The sequence below is a fragment of the Chiloscyllium plagiosum genome, unplaced genomic scaffold (assembly GCF_037043375.1).
Source record: "Chiloscyllium plagiosum isolate Xiang-an unplaced genomic scaffold, Cpla_swu_hap1 HiC_scaffold_35, whole genome shotgun sequence".
In the NCBI taxonomy this organism is placed as follows: domain Eukaryota; kingdom Metazoa; phylum Chordata; class Chondrichthyes; order Orectolobiformes; family Hemiscylliidae; genus Chiloscyllium; species Chiloscyllium plagiosum.
In genome coordinates, this window is record NW_028270173.1 from 60,748,569 (window position 1) to 60,767,414 (window position 18,846).

The 18,846-nt window shown below is 43.2% G+C and overlaps 1 protein-coding gene across 1 annotated transcript in view; it reads left to right on the forward strand.

Annotated features, from left to right (window-relative positions):
- Positions 1-15,758, forward strand: part of LOC148141033 (uncharacterized) — a 56,550-nt gene extending 40,792 nt beyond the window's left edge. The window contains exon 3 of the mRNA XM_087978803.1: positions 14,656-15,758. Coding sequence (XP_087834929.1) covers positions 14,656-15,619 — 964 coding nt within the window. The 3' untranslated portion in view covers positions 15,620-15,758. The remainder of the gene's footprint in view (positions 1-14,655) is intronic.
- The last annotated feature ends 3,088 nt before the right edge of the window (positions 15,759-18,846 follow it).

The following is an 18,846-nucleotide window of genomic DNA, read 5'->3' on the forward strand; positions in this document are numbered from 1 at the left end:
TTATATTTATTTGAATATTGAGTTGTTTGTTTGTTATTTGATTAATCTTCTGTATAGATTTATAACTCAATAATCCATATTTTTAAAATTTAATCAACACTATACTTGAGCATGGTGTGTCTTTAATTATGGAAATACTCAGAAACCTACAGTAAAAGTACTGTCCACACAGAAACATAGAAAATAGGAGTCGGGTTAGGCCATTAAAATCCTCCTCTGCCATTCGATATGATCCTCCAACTAAGGACCCTGTTCCTGCTTTCTCCCCATTACCTTTGATCCCTTTAGCTCTAAAAACTATATTGAACTCTTTGTTGAAAACATTCAAAATTTGGCCTCAAATGCTTCCTGTGGTTCACCACTCTTTGGGTGGAGACATTTCTCTTCATCTTAGTCCTAAATGGTCTAAACCATATCCTTAGAATGGACACCCTGGTCATCAGGAAATTCCTTCCTGCATTCGCCCTGTCTAAGCCAGTTAGAATTTTACAGGTTTCTATGAAATACCCGCCTCACTGTTGTAATCCCAAAGAATGTAGACCAAAACCAAGCCAGTCTCTCTTTATTTGTTCGTTGGAGGTCAGTTAGTTTCGTTGGCTGGATGGCTGGTTAGCAATGCAGAGTGTTATCAACCGCACAGATTCAATTCCCATATCAGCTGTGGTTACCCTGAAGGACCCCCGTGTCAACCTTGCCTGAGGCGGGGTGACTCTTAGGTTAAACATGCCACAAATTGTCTCTTTCTAACAAGAGTGCAGTCCTATGATCCTCTGGCCAATGGTGACTTATCATTCTGGTAAGTTTTAATTGCATTCCCTCCCTAGCCAGAACATCCTTCCTCAAATAAGGAAACCAAAACTGCATACATTACAGGCCATTCTTGTATAAAGCTTGTTTTGGCAGTGCAGTTTGGTTTTCACGTTGCTGAAGAATTAGGGAATGGTAGTTTTGAGAATGCTCACCTCTGTTCGCAATAGCGTGATTTCATCGGCAATTGTTTTGCATGCTGCATTCTGTGCATGTGCCGATATCAGCGCTGAAGTCTCTGCGCCATTTTGTGCATGCACCAATATCAGTACCGAAATCTCTGTGCATGTGCTGACATCAGCGCCGAAATGCCTGTGCCATTCTGCGCTTGTGCCGATATCAGCTGCTGTCAGAGCATGTGAGAGGTACAGTACTATACATTGAGCAGCTTCATCTTGAAAATTAAACTGATGAATGTTCATTGCTCTCCCTTTGAGACAAGAATATTCTTGTATAATTCCTGTATTCTTGTATAAGCCCTATATAATTCCTCAGAGTCGCGTTCCCCTTATACATACCATTTGCCTTTCTAATTTGTTCTTGTATCTGCATATCACATGAGCTAAACCAAGAAACAGTCAGATGAAATCAACCACAGCCATCCACTTCTGTAACCACAACTGCACCTCGAGGTGGTGATAATGATGATCCTCCATCCCTGCATTAACAATATTTTTTCAATATAACGTGTTAAATTTACTTTTGTTTAGTTAATAAATGTGATTTAAACCTTCATTCAGGCTGTGCTATGCTTTGCATTAGGTTTTTGGGTGATTTTTGGTGATTGTGAGTGTTTTGTTTGGTGGTCTATCCCTAACCGACTTTTCCCATCGGTCCCATTATTTCTAATTAAATGATTTTCTATTAAGTGAGGTTTCGGTGGAACACAACTATGACGTTATTGGAGAGCTACCTGTACTCCTAATGTGGTCTCATCAAGGCCCTGTACAACTGCAGCAAGTCACTCCTGCTCCACAAATCCTTTCACTATGAAAAACATTTACCTTCTTCACCTCTTGCTGCACCTATCTGCTTACTTTCAATGGCTGGCGTGCAAGGACACCCTTGTCTCTTTGTTACCACCCGCCTTTCCCAACTGTCAGCGTTCAGGTAATGTGTCTTCCTTTATTTTGCTACTAAAGTGGATAGCCTCACGTTTATCCACATTATATGTCATGCCATGCATTTGTTTGCTCACCCAACTTGTCTAAATCACACTAAAGCATCTCTGCATCTTTCTGACAGCTCACCCTCCCATTCAGGTTTGCGTTGTTTACAAACTTGGGGATATTGTATTTAGTTCCATTATCGAAATCATTACTGTATATTGTGAATAGGTGGGGTCCAAGAAATGAGCCCGTTGGCCTCCAATAGTCAGTGCCTGCCACTTGGAAAAAGACCCATTTATTCTGACTCTCATTCCAATTTGCCAACCAATTCTCTATCAAAGTCAAAAGTCACATGCACATGAATTTATGCGGGACCTTATCAAAAGCTTTTTGAAAGTCCATGTAAACCACATTCACTATCTCCCCCTTATCAACTCTCCTTGTTATATCCTCAAAACGTTTTTGTAGATTTGTCAAGCATGATTTTGCTTTTGTAAGTCCATAAGACCAGATGATATAGGATGAACATTAGGTTATTTAGCCCATTAAGTCTGCTTTTCCATTCAATCATAGCTGATATGTTTCTCAATCTCATTCTCCTGCTTCTTCCCCAAACTGTTGATTCCCTTACTAATCAAGAACCTATCTATCTTTGGCCTCGATACATTCAATGACTTGGCCTCCATAGTCTTCTGCAGCAAAAAGTTCCAGATATTAACCATCCTCTGGCTGAAGAAATTCCTTCTCATCTCAGTTCTAAAGAGTCATCTCTTCACTCTGAGGCAGTGCCCTCAGGTCATAGACTACGACGAGAGTCATAAAGATGTACAGCATGGAAACAGACCCTTTGGTCCAAATTGCCCATGCCAACCAGATATCCTAAATTAAATAGTCCCATTTGTCAGCACTTGGCCCATATCCCTCTAAACTCTTCCTATTCATGTACCCAGCCTTTTAAATGTTGTAATTGTACGAGCCCCCACCACTTCCCCTGGCAGCTCATTCCATGTACACATCATTCTTTGTGTGAAAAAGTTGCCCTTCAGATCTATTTTAAAATCTTTCCCTTCTCACCCTAAACCTATACCGTCTAATTCTGGACTCCACCAATCCAGGGAAAGGACCTTGTCTACCCTAACCATGCCCCTCATGATTTTATAAACTACTATAAGCCACACCCCAGGCTCTGATGCTCTAGGGAGAATAGCTTCTCCCTATAGCTCAAACCCTCCAACCCTGGCAACATCCTTGTAAATCTTTTCTGAAGTTGAAAAATGTGGTGCTGGAAAAACACAGCAGGCCAGGCAGCATCCGAAGAGCAAGAGAATTGACGTTTCGGACATAAGCCATTCTTCAGGAAGGGCTTATGCCCGAAATATCGATTCTCCCGCTCCCGCTCCTAACTATACCTCCTAGGTTCACATCTAATTCATTTATATAAATGACAAACAGCAGTGGACCCAGTGCCGATCCTTGTGACACTCCACTGGTCACAGGCCTCCAGTCTGAAAAGCAACCCTCCACCACCACCCTCTGTCTTCTACCTTTGAGCCGGTTCTGTATACAAATCACTAGTTCTCCCTGTATTCCATGTGATCTAACCATGCTAACCAGTCTACCATGAGTAACCTTGTTGAACACCTTCATGAAGTTTATATAGATCATGTCCACCACTCTGCCCTCATCAATTTTCTTCGTTACTTCTTCAAAAAACTCAATCACGTTAGTGAGACATGATTTTCCACGCACAAAGTCATGAGTGGAACCATCTTCTCTACATCCACTCCATCAAGGCCTCTGAGTATTTGGTCCCTGCTGGCCCTGTCTAACCCTGTAATTAAATCTTTTAGAACGGACTCTGGCATTTTCCAAGCGGCTGATGTCAGGTTAACTAGTTTCTATGTTTTCTCTCTACCTCCTTTTGTAAAAAGTGGAGTGACATTGAAACTGTTTCAGAAAAATGCCCACCAATGTATCCATTCTTTCTAGGGCCACTTCTGCAAATACTCTTGGATTTAACTTATCAGACCTTAATCAGTTTTTAATCCCATCAATTTCCCCAATACCACTTTCCCATTAATGCTAATTTGCTTTAGTTCTTTCTCTACATAGTGTATTGATCAATGTTACTGTGAGCTGGGATAGTCTCTCAATCAGTAGGTTGATAATTTCAGGTTCATAGGAAGCAGAACTTTCCTGAAAGAGAAAGAGTACGTATCCACTTTAACAAACTCAAGACATCAAAAAGAACTTGATAGGAATTGAATAAAGTCAGCTCTTGGATGTGGATTGTGTGAAGGGAGGGGATGGAGGACCTTAAGATTTTGGGACAGACCTTCTATTAGGGATACTATTACAGACTCAAACTGAAATATTTTAACATTGATTACAGGAATATTTTTGTCAATGAGTTAAAAGTTTGGATTAGTTAGTTCATGGAATTATTTTCTACTCTTTTAAACTGGAAGTAAAGCAATGTCCCAGTAAAACACTCCCAGGAGAGGGACAGCATGGGGTTAGATATAGAGGAGAGGTCTTTTACTCTTTTAAAACTGAAGGGAAACATCAAACACTCCCAGGACAGCAACAGCATGAGACATAATACACAGCAAAACTCCTTCCACTCTTTGAAATGAAAGAAAACTGAAAGTAAAGTTCCCTCACCATCCTTATCAAACACCCCCAGGACAGGGACAGCTAGGGGTTAAATACAAAGTAAATTTCTCTTGACTCTTTTATAAAAACAAAAAGTCAACAATAATAATACTGATAATACAGCCCTTGCTAGGGCATCATATCGAAACCAAATACAAACTAACAGTCCAATGGAAACTTACAGAACAAAATAGAAATGTACTAAATTAATATAACATTGTTTGGGCTGATGATGTACCCCAACCCTGTGGTGCACCCACCTCAGTGCCTGTGAGCAATGTATGCTCTCTCTCCAGGGACATCAGAGCCCGGATGTAACCGCAAAAGAGGTGCAGACAAACCGGACCTTGGCCAGGCCCAGGAGCAGGCCCAGGACAAGGTCCTCAGAATCGTCCACCCTTTCTCACACTGGGTTTCTGTAGATTGGGAGTTTAGAGTGAAATACAACCAAAATTTAAGGAGCAGCCCCCTTCAAAAAACTAAAAAGAGGCTGCAAACAGATTGTGTTGAAAAACAATCTTGAAAAACTTTGCTCCAGGCCACCAGAAAGTAGACATGGCCTGGAACCTGTGAAGTTAATCTATGATTGCATGGGACCACAGCATGCAGCACTCTCCACCCCAGAGTCCTGATGGAGAAGGCTCTGTTGAGTGCCCTCTACTGAGGCTCTCTGCTGCCGGAGAGCAAAATGTCATGCCAAGGTGTATCCAAGTGGCGGGCAAACGTAAGAAAGTGGACAGTGTGCAGGAGTGGCCCTAACAGGAATCACTGCCATCCCATTCTAACGGTCACGGGGAGACCTCCTTGAGACAGCTCAGGTTGTGGGCTACTGCATTCCAGGTAGAGGAGGTGAGAGGCACCGGAGCTCCCCCAGCAGGGGATCCATTTGCCATGGACCTACCAGAAATCTGGAACGTTTATTCCAGTTGATCCTCACGGAAGACACCACAGAGTAGACCTCTTTGCACTCATGCATTCTCTGCAAGTTCACTGGGTCCGTGAACATGAGGAGCGTGTCATCTTCATAAGCTGAAAGGATCACAACCAGCCCTGGCCCACGTAGAGCCAGATCCAACAGTTGCTTATGCAAGAGTCGCAGGAATGGCTCCTTGCAGAAAGAAGAAAGCTGGCCTGAAAGGGGACAGCCCTAAAGTACTCCTCTTCCAAAGCATAGGGATACCCATTAACCTTCACAAGGCATTCCGCTGTAATGTAGTCGGATTCAGGCGATAAGGTACATCCCGAATCTGAAAGCTCAGAGTCCTGAGCAGATCCTCGTGATCCACTCTATTGAATGCTTTTTCCTGATCAAGAGAGAAGTTGCTCGACAAGCTAACCCTCTGGGAAAAATGGATCATGTCCCGGAGCATAGGTAATCCAAGATGGAGTACGGGAAAAATTTCTGGCTGTAATAGCTGCTCCTTTTTTTGAGGTATTTTAGGTGCTGGAGGTGATTTCCTCGAATTCCAGGAGCAGCAATTCCTGTTTTATATGCTGTTGCATTGTTTTGGAACTTTGGGAAAAAAAAAGTCAAAACAACAGCAGTTTTAAAAGTGAGAAGAGCAGACAAAGGAAGCACATGGTGAGGTCAGTGCAGGGGAGAGAGAGAGAACCTGCACAGTTACTGCCTTTGCTGTTTTGAATTCGTGTATCACGGGATATCGGAGTGCGTCTGGGACAATTTAAACTAGTAAGGTGGAGGGGGTGGGACCCAGGGAGATAGTGAGGAAAGAGATCAATCTGAGACAGTACAGTTGAGAACAGAAGTCAGTCAAACAGTCAGGGCAGGCAGGGACAAGGTAGGACGAATAGATTAAACTGCATTTATTTCAATGCAAGGGGCCTGACAGGGAAGGCAGATGAACTCAGGGCATGGTTAGAAACATGGGACTGGGATATCATAGCAATTACAGAAACATGGCTCAGGGATGGGCAGGACTGGCAGCTTAATGTTCCAGGATACCAATGATACAGGAAGGATAGAAAGGGAGGCAAGAGAGGAGGGGGAGTGGCATTTTTGATAAGGGATAGCATTGCAGCTGTGCTGAGGGAGGATATTCCCGGAAGTATATCCAGGGAAGTTATTTGGGTGGAACTGAGAAATAAGAAAGGGATGATCACCTTATTGGGATTGTATTATAGACTCCCCAATAGTCAGAGGGAAATTGAGAAACAAACTTGTAAGGAGATCTCGGCTATCTGTAAGAATAATAGGGTAGTTATGGTAGGGGTTTAAACTTTCCAAACATCGACAGGGACTGCCATACTGTTAAAGGTTTAGATGTAGAGGAATTTGTTAAGTGCGTACAAGACAATTTTCTGATTCAGAATGTGGATGTACCGACGAAAGAAGGTGCAAAACCTGACCTACTCTTGGGAAATAAGGCAGGGCAGGTGACTGAGGTGTCAGTGGGAGGGCACTTTGGGGCCAGCGACCATAATTCTAAAATAATGATGGAAAAGGATAGACCAGACCTAATAGTTGAAGTTCTAAATTGGAGAAAGGCCAATTTTGATGGTATTAGGCATGAACTTTCGAAAGCTGATTGGAGTCAGATGCTCGCAGTTAAAGGGATGGCTTGGAAATGGGAAGCCTTCTGAAATGAGATAACAAGTTCCAGAAAAAGTATACTCCTATCTGGGTGAAAGGAAAGGCTGGTAGGTATAGGGAATGCTGGATGACTAAAGAAATTGAGGATTTGGTTAAGAAAAAGAAGGAAGCATAATCACATATAGACAGGATGGACTGAGTGAATCCTTAGAAGAGTATAAAGGAAGTAGGAGTATACTTAAGAGGGAAATCAGGAGGGCAAAAAGGGGACATGAGATAGCTTTGGCTAATAGAATTAAGGAGAATCCAAAAGGTTTTTACAAATATTTTAAGGACAAAAGGGTAACTAGGGAGAGAATGGGGCCCCTCAAAGATCAGCAAGGCGGCCTTTGTGTGGAGCCACAGAAAATGGTGGAGATACCAAATGAATATTTTACATCAGTATTTACTGTGGAAAAGGATATGGAAGATATAGACTGTAGGGAAATAGATGGTGACATCTTGCAAAATGTCAATATTACAGAAGAGGAAGTGCTGGATGTCTTGAAATGGGTAAAGATGGATAAATCCACAGAACCTGATCAGGTGTACCCTAGAACTCTGTGGGAAGCTAGGGAAGTGATTGCTGGGCCTCTTGCTGAGATATTTGTATTATCGATAGTCACAGGTGAGGTGCCGGAAGACTGGAGGTTGGCAAATTGGTGCCACTGTTTAAGAAAGGCGGTAAAGACAAGCCAGGCAACTATAGACCGGTGAGCCTGACCTCGGTAGTGAGCAATTTGTTGCAGGGAATCCTGAGGGACAGGATGTACATGTATTTGGAAAGGCAAGGACTGGTTAATGATAGTCAACATGGCTTTGAGTGTGGGAAATCATGTCTCACAAACTTTATTGAGTTTTTTGAAGAAGTAACATAGAGGACTCATGAGGGCAGAGCAGTAGATGTGATCTGTATGGACTTCAGTAAGGCGTTCGACAAGGTTCCCCTGGGAGACTGATTAGCAAGGTTAGATCTCATGGAATACAGGGAGAACTAGCCATTTGGATACAGAACTGGCTCAAAGGTAGAAGACAGAGGGTGGTCGTGGAGTGTTGTTTTTCAGACTGGAGGCCTGTGACCAGCGGAGTGCCACAAAGATCGGTGCTGGGCCCTCTACTTTTTGTCATTTACATAAATGATTTGGATGCGAGCATAAGAGGTCCAGTTAGTAAGTTTGCAGATGACACCAAAATTGGAGGTATAGTGGACAGCGAAGAGGGTTACCTCAGATTACAACAGGATCTTGACCAGATGGGCCAATGGGCTGAGAAGTGGCAGATGGAGTTTAATTGAGATAAACGCTAGGTGCTGCATTTTGGGAAAGCAAATCTTAGCAGGACTTATACACTTAATGGTAAGGTCCTAGGGAGTGTTGCTGAACAAAGAGACTTTGGAGTGCAGGTTCATAGGTCGTTGAAAGTGGAGTTGCAGGTAGATAGGATAGTGAAGAAGGCATTTGGTATGCTTTCCTTTATTGGTCAGAGTATTGAGTATAGGAGTTGGGAGGTCATGTTGCAGCTCTACAGGATATTGGTTAGGCCACTGTTGGAATATTGTGTACAATCCTGGTCTCCTTCCTATCGGAAAGATGTTGTGAAACTTGAAAGGGTTCAGAAAAGATTTACAAGGATGTTGCCAGGGTTGGAGGATTTGAGCTATAGGGAGAGGCTGAACAGGCAGGGGCTGTTTACCCTGTCGGAGGCTGAGGGGTGACCTTACAGAGGTTTACAAAATTATGAGGGGCATGGATAGGATAAATCGGCAAAGTCATTTCCCTGGGGTCGGGGAGTCCAGAACTAGAGGGCATAGGGTGAGAGGGGAAAGATATAAAAGAGACCGAAGGGGCAACTTTCTCATGCAGAAGTTGGTACGTGTATAGAATGGGCAGCCAGAGGAAGTGGTGGAGGCTGGTACAATTGCAACATTTGAGAGGCATTTGGATGGGTATACGAATAAGAAGTGTTTGGAGGGATATGGGTCGGGTGCTGGCAGGTGGGACTAGATTGGGTTGGGATATCTGGTCGACATGGATGGGTTGGACCGAAGGGTCTGTTTCCATGCTGTACATCTGTATAACTCTATGTGGACGTTATTGTGAATGCACCAGCCGTCTGGGTGGATATGTGGTCCATCATGGTGCCAAGGCGAGTTGAAATTACACCGGCAAAGCTTTTGTAATCTGTGCTGAGGAGGGAGACAGGACACCAATTCTTTAACAAACAGAGATCCCTCTTAGAGTCATAGAGGTGGGGGAATTCAGAACGACAGGGCATACGTTTAGGGTGAGAGGGGAAAGATAAATGATAACTAAGGGGCAACATTTTCACACAGAGGGTGGTGCGAGTATGGAATGAGTTGCCAGAGGAACTGGTGGAGGCTGGTACAATTACAGTATTTAAAAGACATCTGGATGGGTATGTGAACAAGAAGGATTTATAGAATATAGAACATTACATCGCAGTACAGTCTCCTTGGCCCTTAATGTTGTGCCAACCTGTGGAGCCAATCTGAAGCCCACCTAACCTACACTATTTCATTTTCATCCATGTATCTATCCAATGACCATTTAAATGCCCTTAGAGTTAGCGAGTCTACTACTTTTGCAGGCAGTGCATTCCACACCCCTACTACAGGGCCTACTTTATATCTGAGATGGATAATATTTTGTGAAGCAAAGTTTTGAAAGGAGATTGGCTAGGGCAGATTAGTGGAGTTAGGCAACAGATCAGCCATGATTTCATTGAATGGAGGAACATGCGAGAGAGGCTGAATGACCCATTACTGTTCGTATGTTCCTATAAATATGTAGGGAGAAATTAAACAAGGTCTGACTATCACTAATTATCCATACCCACCCTCTTTATTCATACCAACCTCTCTCCCTCAACAGCTCCTCTCCCACCATTGGATCAATAGGTCAAAAATCTGTCCAAATGTCCAGCATTTTATTTTGTCAGAGTTGGTCATACTGGACTCAGTCTCCAAACCACAATCACACCCCAACTAAAGAGTCACTTTACTAGGCATAATGTGACTCTCTGAGCAATGCATTGTTCCTGGAGGACAAACATTTGCCACTCTTTAAAAAAGGAAGGAGGGAGAAAATGGGGAATTATAGGTTGGTTAACCTGATATCGGTGGTGCGGAAAATGCTGGAGTAAATTATTAATAACTGAGTATTTGGAAAGTGATGACAGAATCAGTTCTAGTAAGCGTGGATTCACTAAAGGGAAAGCATGCTTGACAAATCTTCTGGAATGTTTTGAGGATGTGACCAGTAGAGTGGAACGAGGGTGAACCAGTGGATGTTGTGTATCTGGACTTACAAAAGGCTTTTGACAAGGCTCCACTCAAGAGACTAGGAAGCAAAGTTAAAGCTCATGGTATTGAAGTTGAGAGTGTGGTGCTAGAAAAGCACTGCAGGTTAAGCAGCATCCGAGGAGCAGAAGAATCGACATTTCAGTAATGAAGGGCTTTTGCCCGAAATGTCAATTCTCCTGGTCCTTGGATACTGTCAGACCTGCTGTGCTTTTCCAGCACTACACTCTCGACTCTGATCTCCAGCATCTGCAGTTCTCACTTTCTCCTCATGGTATTGGATGTTATGGATAGAGAACTGGTTGGCAGAAAGGAAGCGGAGAGTTGAATAAATGGATCCTTTTCAGAGTGACAGGCAGTGACGAGTGGGGTACCACTGGCTCCACTGATGGGATCCCAGCTGTTGACACAATACATGAACAATTTGGTTGAAGGAAGTGAATGTCATAACTCCAAATTTGCAGATGACACTAAGCTGGGTGGCAGTGTGTGCTGTGTGGAGGATGCTAAGAGGCTGCAGAGTGACTTGGCCATTGGCTGAGTGGGCAAATATAGTGTACTTGTCAAATGCAATATAATGTGGATAAATATAAGGTTATCGAACTTGGTTGCAAAAACAGGAAGGCAAGTTATTATCTGAATGACGGCAGTTTAGGAAAACGTGACGTGCAACAAGATCTGGTTGTCATGGTAGAAGAGTTGATGAAGGTTGGCATGCAGGTGCAGCAAACAGTGAGGAAACATGCTGGTAATGGATTTGAGTAAGGATATTTATACCTTGAGTATTGTGTGCAGTTTTGGTCACCTAGACTGAGGAAGGACATTTTTGCTATTGGGGGAGTTCAGTGAAGGTTTACCAGACTGATTCCTGGAATGGCAGGACTAACATAGGAGGAAAGACTGAATCAGCTGTCTTATACTCGCTGGAATTTAGAAGAATGGGGGGGGATCTCATAGAAACATATAAAATTCTGATGAGGCTGGACAGGCTGGATGTGGGAAGAACATTCCCGATGTTGGGTAAGTCCAGAACTAGGGATGACAGTCTTAAGAATCGGGGTAAGCCATTCAGGACTGAGATGAGGAAGAATTTCTTGACTCAGTTGTGAACCTGTGGAATTCTCTCCCACAGGAAGCTGTTGGGGCCAGTTCATTCGATATATTCAAGAGGGAGCTGGACATGTCCTGCAGCTAAAGGGATCAAGGGGTATGGAAGAATGGGACACTGAGATTACATTATTAGCCATGATAATATTGAATGGTGGTGCAGGCTCGAAGGGCCAAGTACCCTACTTCTACACCTATTTTCTATGTTTATAAGTCAGAGTCAATCCTTGAGGAACACTGCTCGTCGAACATTGGCTCAATCTCCTCTCCCAGTTACTTCGCTGCTCCTTTGTCCCCACTCCTGTGTACTCACCCTCCTGTGTTCTCAGTACTTTGTGCTAATCCAACCAGTGCATGTCATCTCTGCCTTGTATGCTGTGGGGGTCTTCCTCGTCTGATCTGTTGTCAAACATATCAAGGGTACACATCCCACACTGATATTCACAGTTTGAAAGTCTCTGAGGATGAAGAATACTCTTTCCACACAAGAAATCTCTGTCAAACATTTACCAGGGGAACTGTGACAGCAGCTGCAATAAGTGAGGTTTTATTCAGATGGGATAGTGACATGTTTGAATCCTGATCTGCAAGTCACCTCCATTTCCCAGTCAGTTTCCCAAGTTTCAGGAAATTCATGTTGCTCCAGAAATATTTGGATTGACTGTGAGAGACGTCAATCAGAGAGCCCACCCACTCTGCCCATTGTCTCCTCTTCCTCTTCCAGAGCTGGTTCACTTCCTATAGGGACTGAAAACCAATTGAGGAGATGGTGAGTGAAGGAGCAGCTTTTATACAAATTGTATCCCATAATATCCACACCAATCTTCAGGCAGTTTGACTATCCTGTGGATAATCAGAAATGTCCCTTATGCTGTGTGAGAAGATCCAGCTGAGAGAGCTGTTTACTCGGTGCTTTGTGCTGAACTGTGTGACTGGAGCTGTGTTAGATATCGAGTGTGCTAATTGGAAGCATTTCCCTCTGATTTCCAGGCTGAGTTTTGTTGATGGTTCATTTCTGTATATGAGCAGGTGAGGTGTAATTATCTGGGCAGTGCAGAGTTCTGATGATCTTTACTGATTTCCGATTGTTGAGTCCTGTGTGTTGGTAGCTTGTTATTATTCTGTGGAATGGTAATTAGTGAATTATTTGTTGACAGTAATGAGGAGAGAATGGATAGAGTGGTAGACTCTTTGTTTGATGTCTGTCACAGTCAATCCAAATATGTTTGGAATGAAATAAGTTTCCTGAAAGTGACCGGTGAAGTGGAGGTGACTGAGCAGCAGACCAAATGGGTATTTAAACTTTGTCACTGTCCCCATAATGAATTGGAAGTATTGATCAAATCTTCCGAAGTGCAGAGAATATAACCCAAGTTTGTTTGATCTCTCCTCATCATGTAACCATTACAGTCCAAGGATCAAACCAGTAAATTTACACTGCACTCCCTCCAAGGGTAATATCTCCTCCTGGAACTATTCCTGGTTTTCCAGGTATGATGAAACCAAAGCTTCGTGCATCCGAAACATGATTTCTACCCCTTTGTGTACTTGGGGTAGAAATCATGTTTTGGAGGCACGAAGCTTTGGTTTCACCACACCTGGAAAACTAGAGGATGTGGTGGAGGCTAGTACAATTGCAACATTTAAAAGGCTTTTGGATAGGTATATGAATAGGAAGGGTTTGGAGGGATTTGGGCCAGGTACTGACAGATGGGACTAGACTGAGTTGGGATATCGATCGGCAGGGATGAGTTGGACCAAAGGGTCTGTTTCCGTTCTGTACATCTCTATGACTCTATGTTATTTTAATGATGTCTTAACTCTCTTTCAACACCCTTTGTGCAATGGAATACTTTGAATGTGCCTGGATGAGCACAGCTCCAACAATACTGAGAAAACTCAAGACTGTCCAGGTCTAAGAAGTCCATTTGATCGCCATCCCATCCAGCATCTTGAACTTTCAGTCTTTTCAACACTGCCACTTTCTGGCAACAGTGTGTACCATCTTAAAGATGCACTGCAATAACTCAGCAACTCACATTTGAAAGTATCTTCCAAACCTGTGACCTCCAACACTTAGAAGGACAAGGAACAGCAATGGGTAGATTGGTATGTGTAGTTGATGCCAAAATTACAACAGCCATGATTTTATTGAATGGCGGAGTAAGTTGAGGGACTGAATTGCCTCCTCTTGTTCTTATTTTGTGTTCAACACCACCACTTGCCAATTCCCCTCCGAACCACACAGCAATCTATCTCAGAACTGTATCACCACTGCTTCATTGTGGCCAGTTCAAAATCCATTACAAACAGTGCTGTGGAGATCCCTACACCACCATGGACAGAGGTGGTTCATAAAAGCAGCCTAGCACCTCCTATTCCAAGCAATTAGGGATGGGAACAAATGCTCATCTCGTCAGTAACACTCACATCCTGTGAAGATATGAATAAAAAAAATCTGAGGAGTCAGCCCCTGAGCAAAAGAAAGAGGATGCTGGAGGAAATCATGTCTCCTTTTCCTGTTTTACAGAAAAATTGTACCATACTGCACCAGAGAGAATAGACAATGCAGATACATCCCGACCATCACCCAAGGAACAACTGCACAACTGTGGGAAGACATCCAATTCCTTCACAGCATTGTTCAACACAGAGAAGGTTGGGCAGTGAAACCATCATCTGGAAATCAGTCAGGTCAGGGGAGCTTTAACATATCATCAGATCTGAAACTGGTCAGTGGTCTGGAGCCTTCCACCAGAACCAACCTTTCTCAAGGTTCGGTTGTGGGTGATCGGTTAGGATGAGACTGGGAAGAAGTGTGAGTGGTTCCAAATGTGGTGAGAGCTTCAATCACTCATCGAGCCTCATGAATTACTAGCTGCTTTCTCCAGGTGAGAGACTGTTCAAGTGTTAGGTTTGTGAAGGGGGCTCCTCAGGCCCATACAATCCCTTGACACAAGGGTGTATCTGTTGCACAGTTGTTAACACAAGAACAGGAAGATGGAAGAGAAACCATTCAAGTGTGAGGTTTGCGGTAAAGCTTTTACAACTTCTACAATTCTTCTGAGACACCAGAGTACTCACACTGGGGAGAAACCATTCACATGTGAGGTCTGTGACAAAGCATTCTCACAGTTAGGAAACCTGCTTAGACACCAGCGGATTCACAGAGGTGAGAAACTGTTTGGCTGTGAAGTGTGCAACCAATCGTTCTTTGATTCATCAAACCTTCAAGCACACCAACGCATTCACACAGGGGAGAGACCATTCACATGTGAGGTCTGTGACGTATCATTTGCACAGTCATCAACCCTTCGTAGACACCAACGGATTCATACGGGGGAGAGACCATTTGTGTGCAAAGTGTGTGATAAATCATTCTTACAGTCATCGAATCTCCACAGACACCAATACAGTCATACAGGGGAGAAGCCATTTAAGTGTGAGGTGTGTGAGAAAACCTTTCTGACATCTACGACACTGCTGAGACACCAGAGGATTCACACAGGGGAGAAGCCCTTCAGGTGTGATTTGTGTGAGGCAGCTTTCTACAGATCATCCAATCTCCTGTCACACCAGAAGATTCACACAGGGGAAAAGCCATTTGTATGTGATGTGTGTGACAAGTCATTCTTGTCATCATCACATCTCCGCACACATCTGTACCTTCACACAGGAGAAAAACCATTTGCATGTGATGTTTGTGACAAATCGTTCCTGGAATCCTCGACCCTACGCAGACATAAACGCATTCACACAGGAGAGAAACCATTCACATGTCAGATGTGTAACAAATCCTTCTCACAGTTAGGAAATCTCTACACGCATCAACGTATCCACACAGGTGAGAAACCATTCATGTGCGAGGTTTGTGACAAATCCTTTTTGGGATCATCAGCCCTCCGCAGACACCAAATTATCCACACAGGGGAGAAAGCATTTAAGTGTGAGGTCTGCAGCAAATCATTCTCGCAGTCATCGACCCTCCGCAGACACCAGCGCATTCACAGGGAGGAAACTGCTCATGTGTGAGCTGTGTGAGAAATTGTTCTCCGGTTTATCAAAGCTCCTGCTGCATCAGAGGACCCACATGGTGGATTCAATCTTCAAGTATGAACTTTGTAATCAAGATATATGTAATAAAGTCTTGGCACAACTGTTGGACCTCCTGGAATATGAACCTGCCCATATTTTAGCCCAACTTGTGCTCAGAGTATGAATCTGTACCCAGTCTCACTGTGGAGGATGTTCAGTGGGACTGGGACACAGAACAAGAAGTAGCTTTCACTACCATCAAACAACTAGTGATGACATCACCAGTGCTGAGGGATTATGATGTAACAATGGAGTGACCCTGCAGTGTGATGTCAGTGAAACAGGACTTGGAATAACCCCCAGGCAGTGAGGATAAATCTGTTGTGTTTGTATCCAGAGCACTATTAGACACTGAGCGAAACTGTACAGATTGAGAAAGAGAACCTGGCTATTATCTTTGCATGTGAGGATTTCATTGCATGGGAGAGCGAAAGTGATGGTGGAGTCTGACTACAACCAAATCAACTGATTTTTCTCAAATTACTTCTCTTTGTTCCAAAGTTTTTGCAAGAAACATAACTTCACTTCCAAGTGATATCTCTGGAAATTAAGTACAAGCAAGGGAAGCAGATGTACATCACAAATGTGCTGTTGAGAACCATATTGTCTTTGATAAAACTTGATACTGGTACAGAAATCTTCTAGATTCAACCAGAAGCAACAGCACGATATGCACTGCAAATCAGCAGGAGAAAGTGAGGGCTGCAGATGCTGGAGATCAGAGCTGAAAATGTGTTGCTGGAAAAGCGCAGCAGGTCAGGCAGCATCCAAGGAACGGGAGAATCGACGTTATGCCCGAAATGTCGATTCTCCTAATCCTTGGATGCTGCCTGACCTGCTGCGCTTTTCCAGCAACACATTTTCAGCACTGCAAATCAGCAACAAAGCAGAGAGAAGAATCTAACAGACAAAGTGTCTTACTAAGATCAAGCAAACTACTCAATGAAATGCACCTCTTCAAATGTTACAGGCAGCAGGCGACAACACAAAGTGGCCGAGCAAAGGCTGATAGCCTCAACCAGGACCTTGGGTTCATATCATATCACACACACACACACCTGCAGACCCATGAACCCACGCAGCCCCTCTCTCGTACACAATCTCTCTCTCATACGCTCACACATACACTCACACACGCAACCTCTCATAGACTTATACCCCTTTACACTCACAGTTACACACATAAACATACTCACAGTCTCTCACAGACACTCATACCTGCACCGCACATGCACACCCACATACATACACACACACACACATTAGTTTGTGGGGTGAATTTGTACTTGCAGAATTATATTTTATTTTGCTCAAAAACTACATGAATCCATGTAAGATTCTGTAAATCCCTTTTTTAGATTAGAATCAGTCTGAACATTGGGGCACACAGACAGCCTCACACCTTTAATGCATTATTGGGGCAAACATGGCACCTATTGTTAAAGTTCCCTTGAGAATGTAACTTTAAGAAAATTCTGGGATTTACATATGAAAAAACTGAAACCAACATGCCCATTCTAAAAGATGAGAGACTTAACAAACAATCCAGGTCTTTTTCAATATATAATTTCAGGTACATCACACTGTAAACTTTTGCTATAAATTCTGTGTCCTCCGGTCTTATACTCCACAACTACCTGATGAAGGAGCAGCGCTCCAAAAGCCAGTGCTTCCAAATAAACCTGTTGGACTATAACCTGGTGTTGCGTGATTTTTAACAATGTTACAGTAAGTTATGATGAAAAGATAGCCTGAAACCATTAAGGACACCCCTGTGACTGTAAGAGAGTACTGAGCAAACAGAGATGAAGTGATCATCCAATCTGGCATCTTTTACAAAGGGAACAGGCTCATTATCTCTAAAAAGATGAAAAAAAGGATTGTTGAAACACACCTGATACAAACTATCAAGGAATCGAGTGCAGTCTGAGGAAGGTCAGAGAAGTGCTTTACTGGTCAAACATGAGCAATGAGGTGAAGGACCACATCAGCCAGTGCAGTGCTTGAACATCAAGGTAAACAAGATAAAGAGCTGCTCATGACTTGTGACATCCCAGACAACCCATGGATGAAGCTTGGAGTCGAGCTGTTCACTCTCACTGGAACTGATTATTTCATCACAGTTGACTACTTTGGGACAGCAGGGAGTGACAGCAGCTGACATCAAGGACTCCCAATGAGATTGTAGAATTTCTGAAAGCACACTTCAGTCGACATGACATTCTTGACATTGTGATCAGTGACAAAGATCTCAATTCAGACACTTCCTGAATGATGGGAAAATTCAGCACCACACACCATCTCCTCACAACCCCAGTTAAATGGAAATGTGATGGTAAAATTTGCCAAAGTTGTCATTGAAAAATTAATCAACAGACCTGGTACTCATATGTAGGAGGCAAACTTAGAGGGAATAACATAGCTACTAAAAACAGGGGAAGTTGTATAGTCCAGAGACTGATGTCATATGGCACCCAGGCAACTGTTCCAATTGTTAAAATATTATTGAGACTTGAAGTACCATTAAAAATGTGACAAAATTGAATGAATAATAAAAAGCTATATCTCACTTCCATAAACCTAAAAATCGTTGCAAGGGCTCAGAATTAGGAAACTATTCAAAGTGCAAACATTCAACTTAGTCATCAGAAATTAGTTCACTTGGAAACTTGAGTCTGTGTCGAAAAGTTGTCACTTCAATCATGCATTCTGAAAGTGAACCGAGGAAGCTGCTCCTTAACAGCCCACAGCTGATGAGGTCAACTCGATTTCACTAACCAAGTCCAGTCCAGTTACAACACTGATATCTACCCAACAACGTAGAAAATTGCCCAGGTATGTCCTGAACGTAAAAAGCAAACAAATCCAACCCAGCCAGTTACCACCCCATCAGTCTACTCTTGCTCATCAGTAAAGTAGTGAAAGGTGTCATCAACAGTGCTTTCAAGCAGCACCTGCTCAACAATACCTACTCAGTGAAGCCCAGTTCGGATTCTGCCAGAGCTGCTCATCTCCTGACCTCAATACAGCCTTGGTTCAAAATTGGAACCAGCAGAAACCAGGATGAATGTATAACAACTACATATATAACATCAGAAGATCTGAATGCTTTAAAAATGTGTGTCGCGCTGCATGGTAGCTGACAAAATTGAAACCAAAAACGA